We start from the raw sequence: 16,035 nt of genomic DNA, 5'->3' as shown, positions 1-16,035 counted from the left end.
CACTTGGGTACAGTTCCATGGGCACTGATTCTCACTGGGGCACAATTCCATGGGAACTGACTCCCACTTGGGAACAGTTCCTTGAAGACTAACTCTCACTTGGGCACAGTTCCATGGGCACTGACTCTCACTTGGATACCGTTCCATGGGCACTGACTCCCAGTTGGGTACAGTACCCTAGGCACTGACGCTCACTGGGGCACAATTCCATGGGCACTGACTCCCACTTGGGAATAGTTCCTTGAAGACTGACTCTCACTTGGGCACAGTTCCATGGGCACTGACTCTCACTTGGATACCGTTCCATGGGCACTGACTCCCAGTTGGGTACAGTACCCTAGGCACTGACTCTCACTGGGGCACAATTCCATGGGCACTGACTCCCAGTTGGGTACAGTTCCTTGGCACTGACTATCACTTGGGTACAGTTCCGTGGGCACTGACTATCACTTGGGTACAGTTGTGGGCACTGACTCTCACTGGGGCACAAGTCCATGGGCACTGACTCCCAGTTGGATACAGTACCCTAGGCACTGACTCTCATTGGGGCACAAATCCATGGGCACTGACTCCCACTTGGGTAAAGTTCCATGGGCACTGATTCTCACTGGGGCACAATTCCATGGGCACTGACTCCCAGTTGGGTACAGTTCCTTGGCACTGACTATCACTTGGGTACAGTTCCGTGGGCACTGACTATCACTTGGGTACAGTTGTGGGCACTGACTCTCACTGGGGCACAAGTCCATGGGCACTGACTCCCAGTTGGATACAGTACCCTAGGCACTGACTCTCATTGGGGCACAAATCCATGGGCACTGACTCCCACTTGGGTAAAGTTCCATGGGCACTGATTCTCACTGGGGCACAATTCCATGGGCACTGACTCCCACTTGGGTACAGTTCCTTGGAGACTGACTCTCACTTGGGTACAGTTCCATGGGCACTGACTCTCACTGGGGCACAATTCCATGGGCACTGACTCCCAGTTGGGTACAGTACCCTAGGCACTGACTCTCACTGGGGCACAATTCCATGGGCACTGACTCCCACTTGGGAACAGTTCCTTGAAGACTGACTCTCACTTGGGTACAGTTCCATGGGCACTCTTACTTGGGTACAGTTCCGTGGGCACTGACTCTCACTTGGATACAGTTCCAGGGGTACTGACTCTCACTTGGGTACAGTTCCACGGGCACTGACTCTCACTTGGGTACAGTTCCGTGGGCACTGACTCTCACTTGGATACAGTTCACTGGGCACTGACTCGCACTTGGATACAGTTCCGTGGGTACTGACTCTCACTTGGGTACAGTTCTGTGGGCACTGACTCCCACTTAGGTACAGTTCCGTGGGCACTGACTCTCATTGGGTACAGTTCTATGGGCACTGATTCCCACTTGGGTACAGTTCTGTGGGCACTGACTCTCACTCGGATACAGTTCTGTGGGCACTGACACCCACTTGGGTACAGTTCTGTAGGCACTGACTCTCACTTGGGTACTGTTCCATGGGCACTGACTCTCACTGGGGCACAATTCCATGGGCACTGACTCTCACTTGGGTACAGTTCCATGGGCACTGACTCTCATTTGGGTACAGTTCCATGGGCACTGACTCTCACTTGGGTACAGTTCCATGGGCACTGACTCTCACTTGGGTACAGTTCCGTGGGCACTGACTCTCACTTGGATACAGTTCCATGGGCACTGACTCTCACTTGGGTACTGTTCCATTGGTACTGACTCTCACTTGGGTACAGTTCCATGGACACCGACTCTCACTGTGGCACAGTTCTGAGGGCATTGACTCTCACTGGGTTCAGTTCTGTGGGCACTGACTCTCACTGGGTTCAGTTCTGTGGGCACTCACTCTCACTTGGGTACAGTTCCATAGGCACTGACTCTCACTTAGGTACAGTTCCATGGGCACTGACTCTCACTTAGGTACAGTTCCAAACGGCACTGACACCTACTTGGGTACAGTTCCGTGGGCTCTGACTATCACTGGGGCACAATTCTATGGGCACTGACTCCCAGTTGGGTACAGTACCCTAGGCACTGACTCTCACTGGGGTACAATTCCATGGGCACTGACTCCCACTTGGGTAAAGTTCCATGGGCACTGACTCTTACTTGGATATAGTTCCATGGGTACTGACTCTCACTTGGGTACAGTTCCACGGGCACTGACTCTCACTTGGGTACAGTTCCGTGGGCACTGACTCTCACTTGGATACAGTTCACTGGGCACTGACTCGCACTTGGATACAGTTCCGTGGGTACTGACTCTCACTTGGGTACAGTTCTGTGGGCACTGACTCCCACTTAGGTACAGTTCCATGGGCACTGACTCTCACTTAGGTACAGTTCCAAACGGCACTGACACCTACTTGGGTACAGTTCCGTGGGCTCTGACTATCACTGGGGCACAATTCTATGGGCACTGACTCCCAGTTGGGTACAGTACCCTAGGCACTGACTCTCACTGGGGTACAATTCCATGGGCACTGACTCCCACTTGGGTAAAGTTCCATGGGCACTGACTCTTACTTGGATATAGTTCCATGGGTACTGACTCTCACTTGTGTACAGTTCCATGAGTACTGACTCTCACTTGGGTACAGTCCCATGGGCACTGACTCTCACTTGGGTACAGTTCTGTGGGCACTGACTCTCACTGGCTACAGTTCCATGGGCACTGACTCTCACTGTGGCACAGTTCCGTGGACATTGATTCTCACTGGGGTCAGCTCTGTGGGTACTGACTCTCACTGAGTACAGTTCTGTGGAGACTTACTCCCACTTGGGTACAGTTCCGTGGGCACTGACTCTCACTGGGGAACAATTCCATGAGCACTGACTCCCAGTTGGGTACAGTTCCGTGGGCACTATCACTTGGGTACAGTTCCATGGGCACTGATTCTCACTGGGGCACAATTCCATGGGCACTGACTCCCACTTGGGTACAGTTCCTTGGAGACTGACTCTCACTTGGGCACAGTCTCTCACTTGGATACCGTTCCATGGGCACTGACTCGCAGTTGGGTACAGTACCCTAGGCACTGACTCTCACTGGGGCACAATTCCATGGGCATTGACTGCCAGTTGGGTACAGTTCTGTTGGACTGACTATCACTTGGGTACAGTTCCGTGGGCACTGACTATCACTTGGGTACAGTTCCGTGGGCACTGACTCTCACTGGGGCACAATTCCATGGGCACTGATTCCCAGTTGGATACAGTACCCTAGGCACTGACTCTCATTGGGGCACAATTCCATGGGCACTGACTCCCACTTGGGTAAAGTTCCATGGGCACTGATTCTCACTGGGGCACAATTCCATGGGCACTGACTCTCACTTGGATACAGTTCCATGGGCACTGACTCTTAGTTGGGTACAGTACCCTAGGCACTGACTCTCACTGGGGAACAATTCCATGAGCACTGACTCCCAGTTGGGTACAGTTCCATGGGCACTATCACTTGGGTACAGTTCCATGGGCACTGATTCTCACTGGGGCACAATTCCATGGGAACTGACTCCCACTTGGGAACAGTTCCTTGAAGACTAACTCTCACTTGGGCACAGTTCCATGGGCACTGACTCTCACTTGGATACCGTTCCATGGGCACTGACTCCCAGTTGGGTACAGTACCCTAGGCACTGACGCTCACTGGGGCACAATTCCATGGGCACTGACTCCCACTTGGGAATAGTTCCTTGAAGACTGACTCTCACTTGGGCACAGTTCCATGGGCACTGACTCTCACTTGGATACCGTTCCATGGGCACTGACTCCCAGTTGGGTACAGTACCCTAGGCACTGACTCTCACTGGGGCACAATTCCATGGGCACTGACTGCCAGTTGGGTACAGTTCTGTTGGACTATCACTTGGGTACAGTTCCGTGGGCACTGACTATCACTTGGGTACAGTTCCGTGGGCACTGACTCTCACTGGGGCACAATTCCATGGGCACTGATTCCCAGTTGGATACAGTACCCTAGGCACTGACTCTCATTGGGGCACATTTCCATGGGCACTGACTCCCACTTGGGTAAAGTTCCATGGGCACTGATTCTCACTGGGGAACAATTCCATGAGCACTGACACCAAGTTGGGTACAGTTCCATGGGCACTATCACTTGGGTACAGTTCCATGGGCACTGATTCTCACTGGGGCACAATTCCATAGGCACTGACTCCCACTTGGGTACAGTTCCTTGGAGACTGACTCTCACTTGGGCACAGTTCCATGGGCACTGACTCTCACTTGGATACTGTTCCATGGGCACTGACTCCCAGTTGGGTACAGTACCCTAGGCACTGACTCTCACTGGGGCACAATTCCATGGGCACTGACTCCCATTTGGGTACAGTTCCTTGGCACTGACTATCACTTGGGTACAGTTCCGTGGGCACTGACTATCACTTGAGTACAGTTCCGTGGGCAATGACTCTCACTGGGGCACAATTCCATGGGCACTGACTCCCAGTTGGATACAGTACCCTAGGCACTGACTCTCATTGGGACAAATTCCATGGGCACTGACTCCACTTGGGTAAAGTTCCATGGGCACTGATTCTCACTGGGGCACAATTCCATGGGCACTGACTCCCACTTGGGTACAGTTCCTTGGAGACTGACTCTCACTTGGGTACAGTTCCATGGGCACTGACTCTCACTGGGGCACAATTCCATGGGCACTGACTCCCAGTTGGGTACAGTACCCTAGGCACTGACGCTCACTGGGGCACAATTCCATGGGCACTGACCCCCACTTGGATATCGTTCCATGGGCACTGACTCCCAGTTGGGTACAGTAACCTAGGCACTGACTCTCACTGGGGCACAATTCCATGGGCACTGACTCCCAGTTGGGTACAGTTCCATGGGCACTGACTCCCACTTGGGTACAGTACCCTAGGCACTGACTCTCACTGGGGCACAATTCCATGGGCACTGACTCTCAGTTAGGTACAGTTCCTTGGCACTGACTCTCACTTGGGTACAGTTCCGTGGGCACTGACTATCACTTGGGTACAGTTCCGTGGGCACTGACTCTCACTGGGGCACAATTCCATGGGCACTGACTCCCACTTGGGTAAAGTTCCATGGGCACTGATTCTCACTGGGGCACAATTCCATGGGCACTGACTCCCACTTGGGTACAGTTCCTTGGAGACTGACTCTCACTTGGGTACAGTTCCATGGGCACTGACTCTCACTGGGGCACAATTCCATGGGCACTGACTCCCAGTTGGGTACAGTACCCTAGGCACTGACGCTCACTGGGGCACAATTCCATGGGCACTGACTCCCACTTGGGAACAGTTCCTTGAAGACTGACACACACTTGGGTACAGTTCCATGGGCACTCTTACTTGGGTACAGTTCCGTGGGCACTGACTCTCACTTGGATACAGTTCCATGGGTACTGACTCTCACTTGGGTACAGTTCCATGGGCACTGACTCTCACTTGGGTACAGTTCCGTGGGCACTGACTCTCACTTGGATACAGTTCACTGGGCACTGACTCGCACTTGGATACAGTTCCGTGGGTACTGACTCTCACTTGGGTACAGTTCTGTGGGCACTGACTCCCACTTAGGTACAGTTCTGTGGGCACTGACTCTCATTGGGTACAGTTCTATGGGCACTGATTCCCACTTGGGTACAGTTCTGTGGGCACTGACTCTCACTCGGATACAGTTCTGTGGGCACTGACACCCACTTGGGTACAGTTCTGTAGGCACTGACTCTCACTTGGGTACTGTTCCATGGGCACTGACTCTCACTTGGGTAGTTCCGTGGGCATTGACTCCCACTAGGGTACAGTTCTGTGGGCATTGACTCCCACTTGGGTACAGTTCCGTGGGCACTGACTCTCACTTGGGTACAGTTCCGTGGGCACTGACTCTCACTTGGGTACAGTTCCGTGGGCACTGACTCTCACTTGGATACAGTTCCATGGGCACTGACTCTCACTTGGGTACTGTTCCGTGGACACTGACTCTCACACTGGCACAGTTCTGTGGGCATTGAGTCTCACTGGGTTCAGCTCTGTGGGCACTAACTCCCACTTGGGTAAAGTTCCATGGGCACTGATTCTCACTGGGGCACAATTCCATGGGCACTGACTCCCACTTGGGTACAGTTCCTTGGAGACTGACTCTCACTTGGGTACAGTTCCATGGGCACTGACTCTCACCTGGGTACAGTTCCATGGGCACTGACTCTCACTGGGTTCAGCTCTGTGGGCACTGACTCTCACTGGGTTCAGCTCTGTGGGCACTGACTCTCACTTGGGTACAGTTCCATGCGCACTGACTCTCACTTGGGTACAGTTCCTTGGGCACTGACTCTCACTGGGTTCAGCTCTATGGGCTCTAACTCTCACTTGGGTACAGTTCTGTGGGCACTGACTCTCACTTGGGTACAGTTCCCTTGGTACTGACTCTCACTTGGGTACAGTTCCATGGACACAATCTCATTGTGGCACAGTTCTGTGGGCATTGACTCTCACTGGGTTCAGCTCTGTGGGCACTGACTCTCACTGGGTACAGTTCCGTGGGCACTGACTCTCACTTGGGTACAGTTCCATGGACACTGACTCTCACTGGGTTCAGCTCTGTGGGCACTGACTCTCACTTGGGTACAGTTCCATGGGCACTGACTCTCACTTGGGTACAGTTCCATGGGCACTGACTCTCACTTGGGTACAGTTCCATGGGCACTGACTCTCACTGGGTTCAGCTCTGTGGGCACTAACTCTCACTTGGGTACAGTTCTGTGGGCACTGACTCTCACTTGGGTACAGTTCCATTGGTACTGACTCTCACTTGGGTACAGTTCCATGGACACTGACTCTCACTGTGGCACAGTTCTGAGGGCTTTGACTCTCACTGGGTTCAGTTCTGTGGGCACTGACTCTCACTGGGTTCAGTTCCATGGGCACTGACTCTCACTTGGGTACAGTTCCATAGGCACTGACTCTCACTTAGGTACAGTTCCAAACGGCACTGACACCCACTTGGGTACAGTTCCGTGGGCTCTATCACTGGGGCACAATTCTATGGGCACTGACTCCCAGTTGGGTACAGTACCCTAGGCACTGACTCTCACTGGGGCACAATTCCATGGGCACTGACTCCCACTTGGGTAAAGTTCCATGGGCACTGACTCTTACTTGGATATAGTTCTGTGGGCACTGACTCTCACTTGGGTACAGTTCCATGAGTACTGACTCTCACTTGGGTACAGTCCCATGGGCACTGACTCTCACTTGGGTACAGTTCTGTGGGCACTGACTCTCACTGGCTACAGTTCCATGGGCACTGACTCTCACTGTGGCACAGTTCCGTGGACATTGATTCTCACTGGGGTCAGCTCTGTGGGCACTGACTCTCACTGAGTACAGTTCTGTGGAGACTTACTCCCACTTGGGTACAGTTCCGTGGGCACTGACTCTCACTGGGGTACATTGCATGGGTACTGACTCTCACTGGGGTACATTCCATGGGTACTGACTCTCACTGGGGTACATTCTATGGGTACTGACTCTCACTGGGGTACAGCTCTGTGGGCACTGATTCCTACTGAGGTACAGTTCCATGGGTTACCACTCTCGTTGCGCAATATGCTGTGGGCAGCAATTCTTTCTGGAATAACAGTGCCGTGGGCAGCAATTCTCGCTCGCGTACTTGCTGTGGTACACTTTCTGGCTCCTGACTCTCACTGAGGTAAAGCTCCATGGCACAGAGTGTCACATGGAGTACAGGGTAATCCAAACGTATACCAGGCCCAGAAGAAGCGATTTGGAGGGGTGACTGAAATCTTAAGTCAAAAGAGGGAGGTTTTGAGGAGGGTCCTAAAAGAGGACAGAGAGGAGGAGAGGATTAGCCAGGGTATTCCAGTGTTTAAGGCCTCAATATGTGAAGGCGCAAGCAGCAATGCCAGAGCTCAAGGAGTGGCTACGTGCGCAAGAGATCAGAACTAGGGGGAACATTGAAGGGCATTTGAGGGAGCTCCGGCGAAATTCTCATCAGGAGTGGGAAATGAAAAATCGAGAGGGTTTGAAACAGAGACTCTGATTGTTCCAGGTTATGATATTAAGATAGGCAGCTGCAAAGATTAGAGGTCACCTTGGGAATCAGTGAGAGGAGCAGAGCGTCTAGTGTGATTACACACCATTCTGGGGGTGCAGAAATGGATGAGGTCTGCGCAGATGGACCCTCACACCCAGCTAGTGATTCGGAAAGGGAGACTGAGGCCCAACAATTTCCTCGCACAGTCAGGCTTCTCTGTTCCATTATACACCTGGAGCTGCAACAAGCCGAGCATTCAAAACACAACAGAAACATTCGCTGCCTTTAAAATAAATGATCTTTCTTTTCCACTTAGAATGAGGCTTAATGGAAAAAAATTTAATAATCCAATTTATTTCTTTGAAATTGATGTTTTATTTGGACATACATCCTGCTTTAAACTATCAGTGCCTCCACACAATCCTATTATTTTATTTATAAAGCAATGGTCACTATCTCCTCTAACATGACTAAAATATACATTATTTGGACAGCACACTGCACTTCAACAAGAGCCTGTCAGCAGAGATGCAATTTCTACTCTTCAACTCATTGATGTCGGATGTTCCAGGACTTAAAAGCAAAAAGCCACTTGTGGCATGCATTATTGATGAAGAACGCACTTTGGAGACTTCAGAAAGACAGAATTCCCGATTTTCCAGCATGTTAGCTCAGTTCTATCCTTGGAATTATAATGGCGGGATCTGGACGTGACATCCACTTCTTGATCATCAAGCCAAACTTTTCACTTTGAACTTATGAACCTGAATTCTGATTGGCCCCTCTTCACCAAGGCACAACCCCCTCTCCCCCACCACCCCCACCCCCCCACCACCCCCGAGAAACATACGTGTTGCCTTTGCCTGTTTGGCCACTGGCGTTGGATTGAAGGGACTTAGCCAGGTTGCCAACTCTTTAGGGCTGCCCTGGGGTCCCCAGGATTGAATTAAAGCATCATCTCCAGGGTACTTTGAGATTCCAAACATTTTTGCCTCTCCTCCTTTGATATCTTTATCACATAGAAAATAGGAGCAGGGGGAGGTCATTCAGCCCTTCGAGACTGCTCCGCCATTCAATATGATCATGGCTGATCCTCTATCCTTTATCACCTTTTAAACAAAAGGAGTTCTTTCGGATATTTTAAATTTACCAAAGTGGGGATGAACAGAACATGAGATGCTAAGAAGAAAAAAAGAGAGCAGATCAAGTATGGAAATGCTGATAAAAGCAGCCCGCTTGATTGGCATCACATCCACAAACATTCACTCCCACCACCACCGGCACACAGTAGCAGCAGTGTGCACCATCTACAAGATGCACTGCAGGAACTCCCCAAGGCTCCTTAGACAGCACCTTCCAAACCCATGACCACTACCATCTAGGAGGACAATGGGACACATTGTCATCAGACACATGGGAATACCACCACCTGGAAGTTCACCTCCAAGTACTCACCATCCTGACTTGGAAATATATCGGCCGTTCCTTCACTGTCACTGGGTCAAAATCCCAGAACCCCCTCCCTAACAGCACTGTGGGTGTACCTACACCACATGGACTGCAGCGGCTGAAGAAGGCAGCTCACCACCACCTTCTCAAGGGCAATTAGGGATGGGCAATAAATGCTGGTCCAGCCAGCGACGCCCGCATCCCGTGCATGAATAAAAAAAGAACAGAGATTGAAGAGGTAGTGCTGGGAAGACTGGGAGCTTAGAATTGAGACACAAGCCACTTGAAGGGCAACAAGCCTTAGAGAGGAATACACATGAACACAAGAAATTGGAACAGGAGACCATTCGGCCCATCGAGCCTGCTCTGCCACTCAATATGATTGTAGCTGATCTTGGGCTTCGACTCCAGTTTCTGGCACACTCCTCTTAATTCTCTGAGAAACCAATTTACTCAGCCTCTCATGGTGGGACAGCCCTCTCATTTAAGGGACCAGCCTAGTGACCCTTCACTGTACCACCTCCAATGCAAGTACATCCTTTCTTAAAGGCAACTGGATACAAAGGGGCTCACATTAAGCACAATATAAAGTACAAGTCGAGATTTAAGTTGGTTCAGTCTTACCTTCAAAAACTTGTACAATAGGAAGGTAAACCAATTGGTCAGCATCTTCTCAGCAACAGACTCAGTCCTGTTTAAAAAAAATATTGTTAATGTCTATATAGAGAGCAATGTCATTTGTTTAAAGTTTACAGTATGATGACCATCTTCATCTCTAGATGATCTGCGAGCATTTAGTTTTACATAAACTGGTTAAAATGTCAGTCCTGGATTTTAACTGATTATTCTTGACCTAACAGGGCAAATATTGGTTATCCCAACTACTATCATAGGCAACCAGTAGGAATTTGGGACAGTCATGGAGGTTAGTGAGTCAGGGATTGGCTGGGGGGGGTGGGGGTCGGAGATATCAGTGATTCAGGGATCTGGGGGTTGTAGAAATGAGTGAGTGAGGGATTGGGGGGGTTGGAGAGATCAGTGACTCAGGGATTAGGGGAGGGTAGGTCGGAGAAATCAGTGAGTCAGGGATTTGGTGGGTTGTAGGAATCAGTGAGTGAGGGATTGAGGGGTCGGAGAGATCAGTGAGTCAGGGATTAGGGGAGGGTAGGTCGGAGAAATCAGTGAGTGAGGGATTGAGGGGTCAGAGAGATCAGTGAGTCAGGGATTGGGGGGGTTATCAGAGAGCAGTGGAAGTGTGGGGTTTGGGGTCTGAGAGACAAACAGGAGTCAAAGCTTTTTGAGGGGGAGGGGCAAGGTTTCAAGAGGTCAATGAAAACCAGGTTACTACCAGTTTGAGAATTTCTAATCGTTGAAATGGAGCCTGATCTGTTTACGGGGAACTCAATTGGAGTAATCGAATAGACCAATCAGAAGTTTAAAACCTCTATGGACCACACCAGGTAAAGGAGGACTTTCAATTATCTGTTCCTCATGGGGGTGGGGAAGGGGCCATTGGTGTCAATGACTGTAGTTCCACTTGACCAGTATGTTCTTCTCCAGCGCAAGATACTGATGACTCGAGAATTCAAGCCACATTTTTTGACTGTGGGTGACCAACAACAACTTGCATTTAAAAACACTTTTAAAGAAATAAAAAGGTCTCAGGGTGGCCAAAAGCTTGGTCAAAAAGGTAGATTTTGAGTAGGGTCTTAAAGGAGGACACAGGGAGAGGTGGAGAGGTTTAAGGAGGACATTTCAGATCTGAGAGCCCAGGCAACTGAAGGCAGAGCCACCAATGGTCTGGGATGCACAAATGGCCAGAATTGGAGGAGTGCGGAGATGTGGGAGGGTTGTAGGGCTGGAGGAGGTTACAGAGATTGGGAGGACTGAGACCATGGGGATTTGAAAAGAAGGATTAGAGAACTTACTATAAACTACCAAAGCTTTCAGCACTCCCGCCTGCCATGAACTGTATCGACCAATATTCCAGAGGAATACTAGAAATGTGATTATGTCAAAGCAATAATAAAACACCATGTTCGAGACCGAACTCACTTCATTCACAGTTAGTTTGAGTGTGCAGGAACTTTAACTTGCATCTTACCTGGGATACTCTCTAAAGGCTGCCCTTCACCACCGAACTGTCTCTGATCTCAGACTTTCTTTCAACACTGACCAATTAATTAAATCCCTAAAATCACAGGCACACAAGACAGATTCACCATAAGCTGACATTTCCTACTCATAATTGGAACTTTCTTTTCGAACAAACATCACGTGAACAGTAGCCTCGGACCATGTCAACGAAATTAATGTGTTACTTCCTTGGAGCTAATCCCTAGGCTTAACAAATGGAGGGAAGTGAGTGTTGGGAAAGGGAATAAATTTCCCATCACAAATACCCACTGTTCACATCAAACATTCCCAGGACAGGTACAGCACAGGGTTAGATACAGAGTAAATCTCCCTCTACACTGTTCACATCAAACACTCCCAGGACAGGTACAGCACGGGGTTAGATACAGAGTAAAGCTCCCTCTACACTGTTCACATCAAACACTCCCAGGGCAGGTACATCACGGGTTTAGATACAGAGTAAAGCTCCCTCTACACTGTCCCCATCAAACACTCCCAGGACAGGTACAGCACAGGGTTAGATACAGAGTAAATCTACCTCTACACTGTCCCCATCAAACACTCCCAGGGCAGGTACATCACGGGTTTAGATACAGAGTAAAGCTCCCTCTACACTGTCCCCATCAAACACTCCCAGGACAGGTACAGCATGGGGTTAGATACAGAGTAAATCTACCTCTACACTGTCCCCATCAAACACTCCCAGGACATAGTCAGCAGCAAAGATCTCATGTCTGACAGAACAATATGTTTTAGCCTCAACTTCAGAAGAGACCCATATAACTGCAATTTTTTGCACACCGGGACAAATGGCAGGACTGTCTTGTGGTGTAGGTTTACCCCAGCTGGGTTTGAAATCTGCCCACGGTTACTTCAAGACCTGGACCGACTGCAGAGAAATGGCAGCACTTCTGATAACTCTGAGCTAAACCTAACCCAGGTCTTTGAGGTGAAAGGACAGCTATTAAATAACTGCTTACCCAACAAAGCCAGAAACTGAAGACCAATGATCCTAGGAAATGTAAATTCAAAAAACTGAGATGATCCTTTTGCAAGATCATTGAATCAGAAAAGCTAAAAGGAGCCACATTAATACTAAAATATTTCCCAGCAGAGAAAGCAAGAGCAAAAGAGAGAGAGAGAGAGAGAGAGAGATAGCACGCACATGCAATGGCTGGTCTTCTCAAAGTGGTCAGCAATCTTCTAAGCAAATACTGAATTCCAATTAAAATCTACCAATTAAGTTAATTATCCAACTTAATACATAAATCATCCAAAACGTCACCCAGATCTGACTGCACTTCAACAGTGTTGCATGATAATGACCTTGGAAACATTGCCTGCAAAGTAATTAAAATTTTTTCTTGATTACCAGTGCTTATTAATTCTAATTTGCTCACAGCTCTTGTACAGACCAAGTGTGCGAGTGAGCGCAAGAGGGAGAGCGTGAGAGCGAGAGAGAGCAAGCAAGAGAGAGTGGTAACAAGAAAGCACGGGAGAATGGGTGAGAGCGCACAAAAGAGAGCAAGCGAGAGAACGCCGGGGAGGAAGAGAGTGCCTACAAGGAGTGGGGAGGGGAGAAGAGCACCTGCACGGGCAGGGAGGAGAGCACTCCTGTGTGGGGGGAGTGTGGGGAGAAGACCCCTCGTGCGAGGAGGAGAGCGTGAGGGCAAGACCTAAGAGGCAACAAGCTTGGGTATTTTTTTATTCATTCACGGGATGTGGGCTTCGCTGGCTGGACCAGCATTTATTGCCCATCCCTAGCTGCTCTTGAGAAGGTGGTGGTGAGCTGCCTTCTTGAACCGCTGCAGTCCCTGTGGTGTAGGTACACCCACAGTGCTGTCAGGGAGGGAGTTCCACGATTTTGACTCAGTGACGGTGAAGGAACGGTGACATATTTCCAAGTCAGGGTGGTGAATGACTTGGAGGGGAACTTCCAGGTGGTGGTGTTCCTGTCTACCTGCTGCACTTTCTAGATGGTAGTGGTCGTGGGTTTGGAAGGTGCTGTCGAAGGAGCCTTGGTGAGTTTCTGCAGTGCATCTTGTAGATGGATGGAGGAGAGAGAGGCCTCCTGGAGGTGAAGCCAGTGAATTTATTCAAGGCAGAGTTAGACAAATTTTTGATAGACAAGGGAGTCAAGGGTTATGGGGGGCAGACAGCCAAGTGGCGTTGAGACACAACCAAATCAGCCATGATCGTGTTGAATGGTGGAGCAGGCTCAAACAGCTGAATGGCCTACTCCTGCTCCTAAGTCCGATATCCCAATTTTCCTATGTCAGAAATCTTTGGTGGTAGCCATGTTTTGGTGTTGGGTTTTTGTACTTGTCCAGGGTACAAAATACAAGCATCAAATGCTCTGAGGACAGACATACAGAATGCTTAGATCTGGATTAAAGCTCTTTTTACTCTGGCCTAGCATCAGGCCTCATTCTCATCCTCAAAACACTGTCTGCATTGCCTGCCATTCTTATTTCATTCCCATACTGGGACATTTTGGATTTCCACGCAGTGGTTTCTCTGAGTGAGATTGCCAGATCCAAGGCAATTTGCAATGATTTTACAGCACAGAAACAGGTCATTCAGTCCAATTAGTCCATACTTTCCAATGCAAACCTCCTCTCTCCATCAACCTATCCTTCTAATCCTTTCTCAGCCATGTGTTTATTCACCTTGGCTACTCCAGTGTTAGCGAGTTCCACATTCTATCCACTCTCTGGGTAAAGAAGTATCTCCTGAATTCCCTATTGGATTCAGCGGTGAGTATCTTTGAAAGAGCTATCTATTAGTCCCTGCCCTTTCTCCATAGCCCTGCAAACTATTCCTTGTTCTAGTACGCATCTAACCTGGAATGCACCGCCTGGAAGTGTGTTGGAGGCAGGTTCAATTGAGGCTTTCAAGCGGCCTTTGAATAGAAACAATGTGCCAGGGTACAGGGAAAAGGCAGGAGAATGGCACTAAGTCATAATGCTCATTTGGAGAGACGGTGCAGACATGATGGGCTGAATGGCCTCCTTCTGTGCTGTAGCAATTCTGTGACTCTGAAAGGGAATAGGCGAGGGTGCTGGGGTGGGCTGGGTGGGGCCGGGGTGCAGGGGGCAGCGGGGTGGAGCCCTTTTTGCTTACACGCTTAAGACGGAGGGAGGGGTCTTTCAATAACGCACAAGCAAATGCCAACTGCTTTTGCTACGTGGACCTGCTCCCCTAACTCCAGAAGGATAGACACCCTTGCCTTAAACCCAGCCTTGACTGCACTAACGTGAGACATTACATTTTCTATGTCAACCAGATTAATTAATATTTAAACAACGCTGTACATGACCAAAAGCATTTTTGCACGCACTTGAGAATTCGCTTAGCAAATCCATTTAACTGAGCCACAGTGGGAAAGGATGAGCACTGCGATACATGGTTAGTGTACAACAACAACAACTTGCATGCAGGTAGCACCACTGTAGTTGTAAAGTGCCCCAAGGTGCTTCTCAGGCACAAGTATCAAACACAATTTTATCATTGAGCCACATGAGGAGGTATTAGGACCAGATGACCAAAATCTAAGTCAAAGATGCAGGTTTTAAGGGACAGAGAGCTAGAGAGGCCAAAAGGTTTTGGGAGGGAACTTCAGAGATTAGGGCTCAGGCAGTTGAAGGGACGGTCACCAATGGTGGACCAATTAAAACCAGGGATGTGCAATGGTCAGGCTGGAGAAACACCAAGTTCTTGGGGAGTTGTAGGGCTGGGGGACGTTACAGAGATAAGGAAGGGCAAAGTCGTAGAAATAAGGATAGGAATTTTCAAACTGATGCTTTGCCATTTTGGAAGCCAGCAGAGATCAGCGAGCACAGGGGCGCTGGGTGAATGGGGCAGTATGAGTTAAGGTATGGGCAGCAGAGCGTTGGAGGAGCTCATGTCCATGGAGTGTGGAAGAGCGGAGGCTGGCCAGGAGTGTGTTGGGATCATCAGGCCTAGAGGTAACAAAGGCATGGATAAGGTTTCAGCACCAGATGAGCTGAGGCAGGAGCAGAATTGGGAAATGTTGGAGATGAAAGTCGACAGTCTTGGTGATGAAACAGATATGGGGCCACAAGTTCATCTTGAGGTGAAACATAACCAGGGTCAGGGAGAGGGATCATGGGCCCTGGTGCTTCTCCTGTTTCTGGGTCCCTTATTTCCAACCCCCACCCCCCCCATCCCTTTAACCCTCCCCCTCAATCATGCATGATATTGTTTGCCCTTTCAAGATTCAATAAACAATTCATCAAATAATCTCAGAAAGGTCCTAGCAAAATTACAATGCCCATTGTTGGCATCTGCTTACAAATATCATCCAATTATATATGAAACACTGGTCATTAATATC

At 49.5% G+C, this 16,035-nt stretch overlaps 1 protein-coding gene across 1 annotated transcript in view; it reads right to left on the bottom strand.

Moving 5' to 3' along the window:
- plxna1b (plexin A1b) overlaps window positions 1–16,035 on the bottom strand; it is a 538,027-nt gene that overhangs the window by 35,115 nt on the left and 486,877 nt on the right. Inside the window, exon 22 of the mRNA XM_041191009.1 lies at window positions 10,167–10,233. Within this exon, the coding sequence (XP_041046943.1) occupies window positions 10,167–10,233 (67 nt within the window). The remainder of the gene's footprint in view (window positions 1–10,166; window positions 10,234–16,035) is intronic.

Source organism: Carcharodon carcharias, chromosome 7, assembly GCF_017639515.1.
Source record: "Carcharodon carcharias isolate sCarCar2 chromosome 7, sCarCar2.pri, whole genome shotgun sequence".
NCBI lineage: Eukaryota > Metazoa > Chordata > Chondrichthyes > Lamniformes > Lamnidae > Carcharodon > Carcharodon carcharias.
The sequence above is the reverse complement of the archived record's forward strand: the minus strand, read 5'-3'. Positions and strand labels throughout refer to the sequence as shown.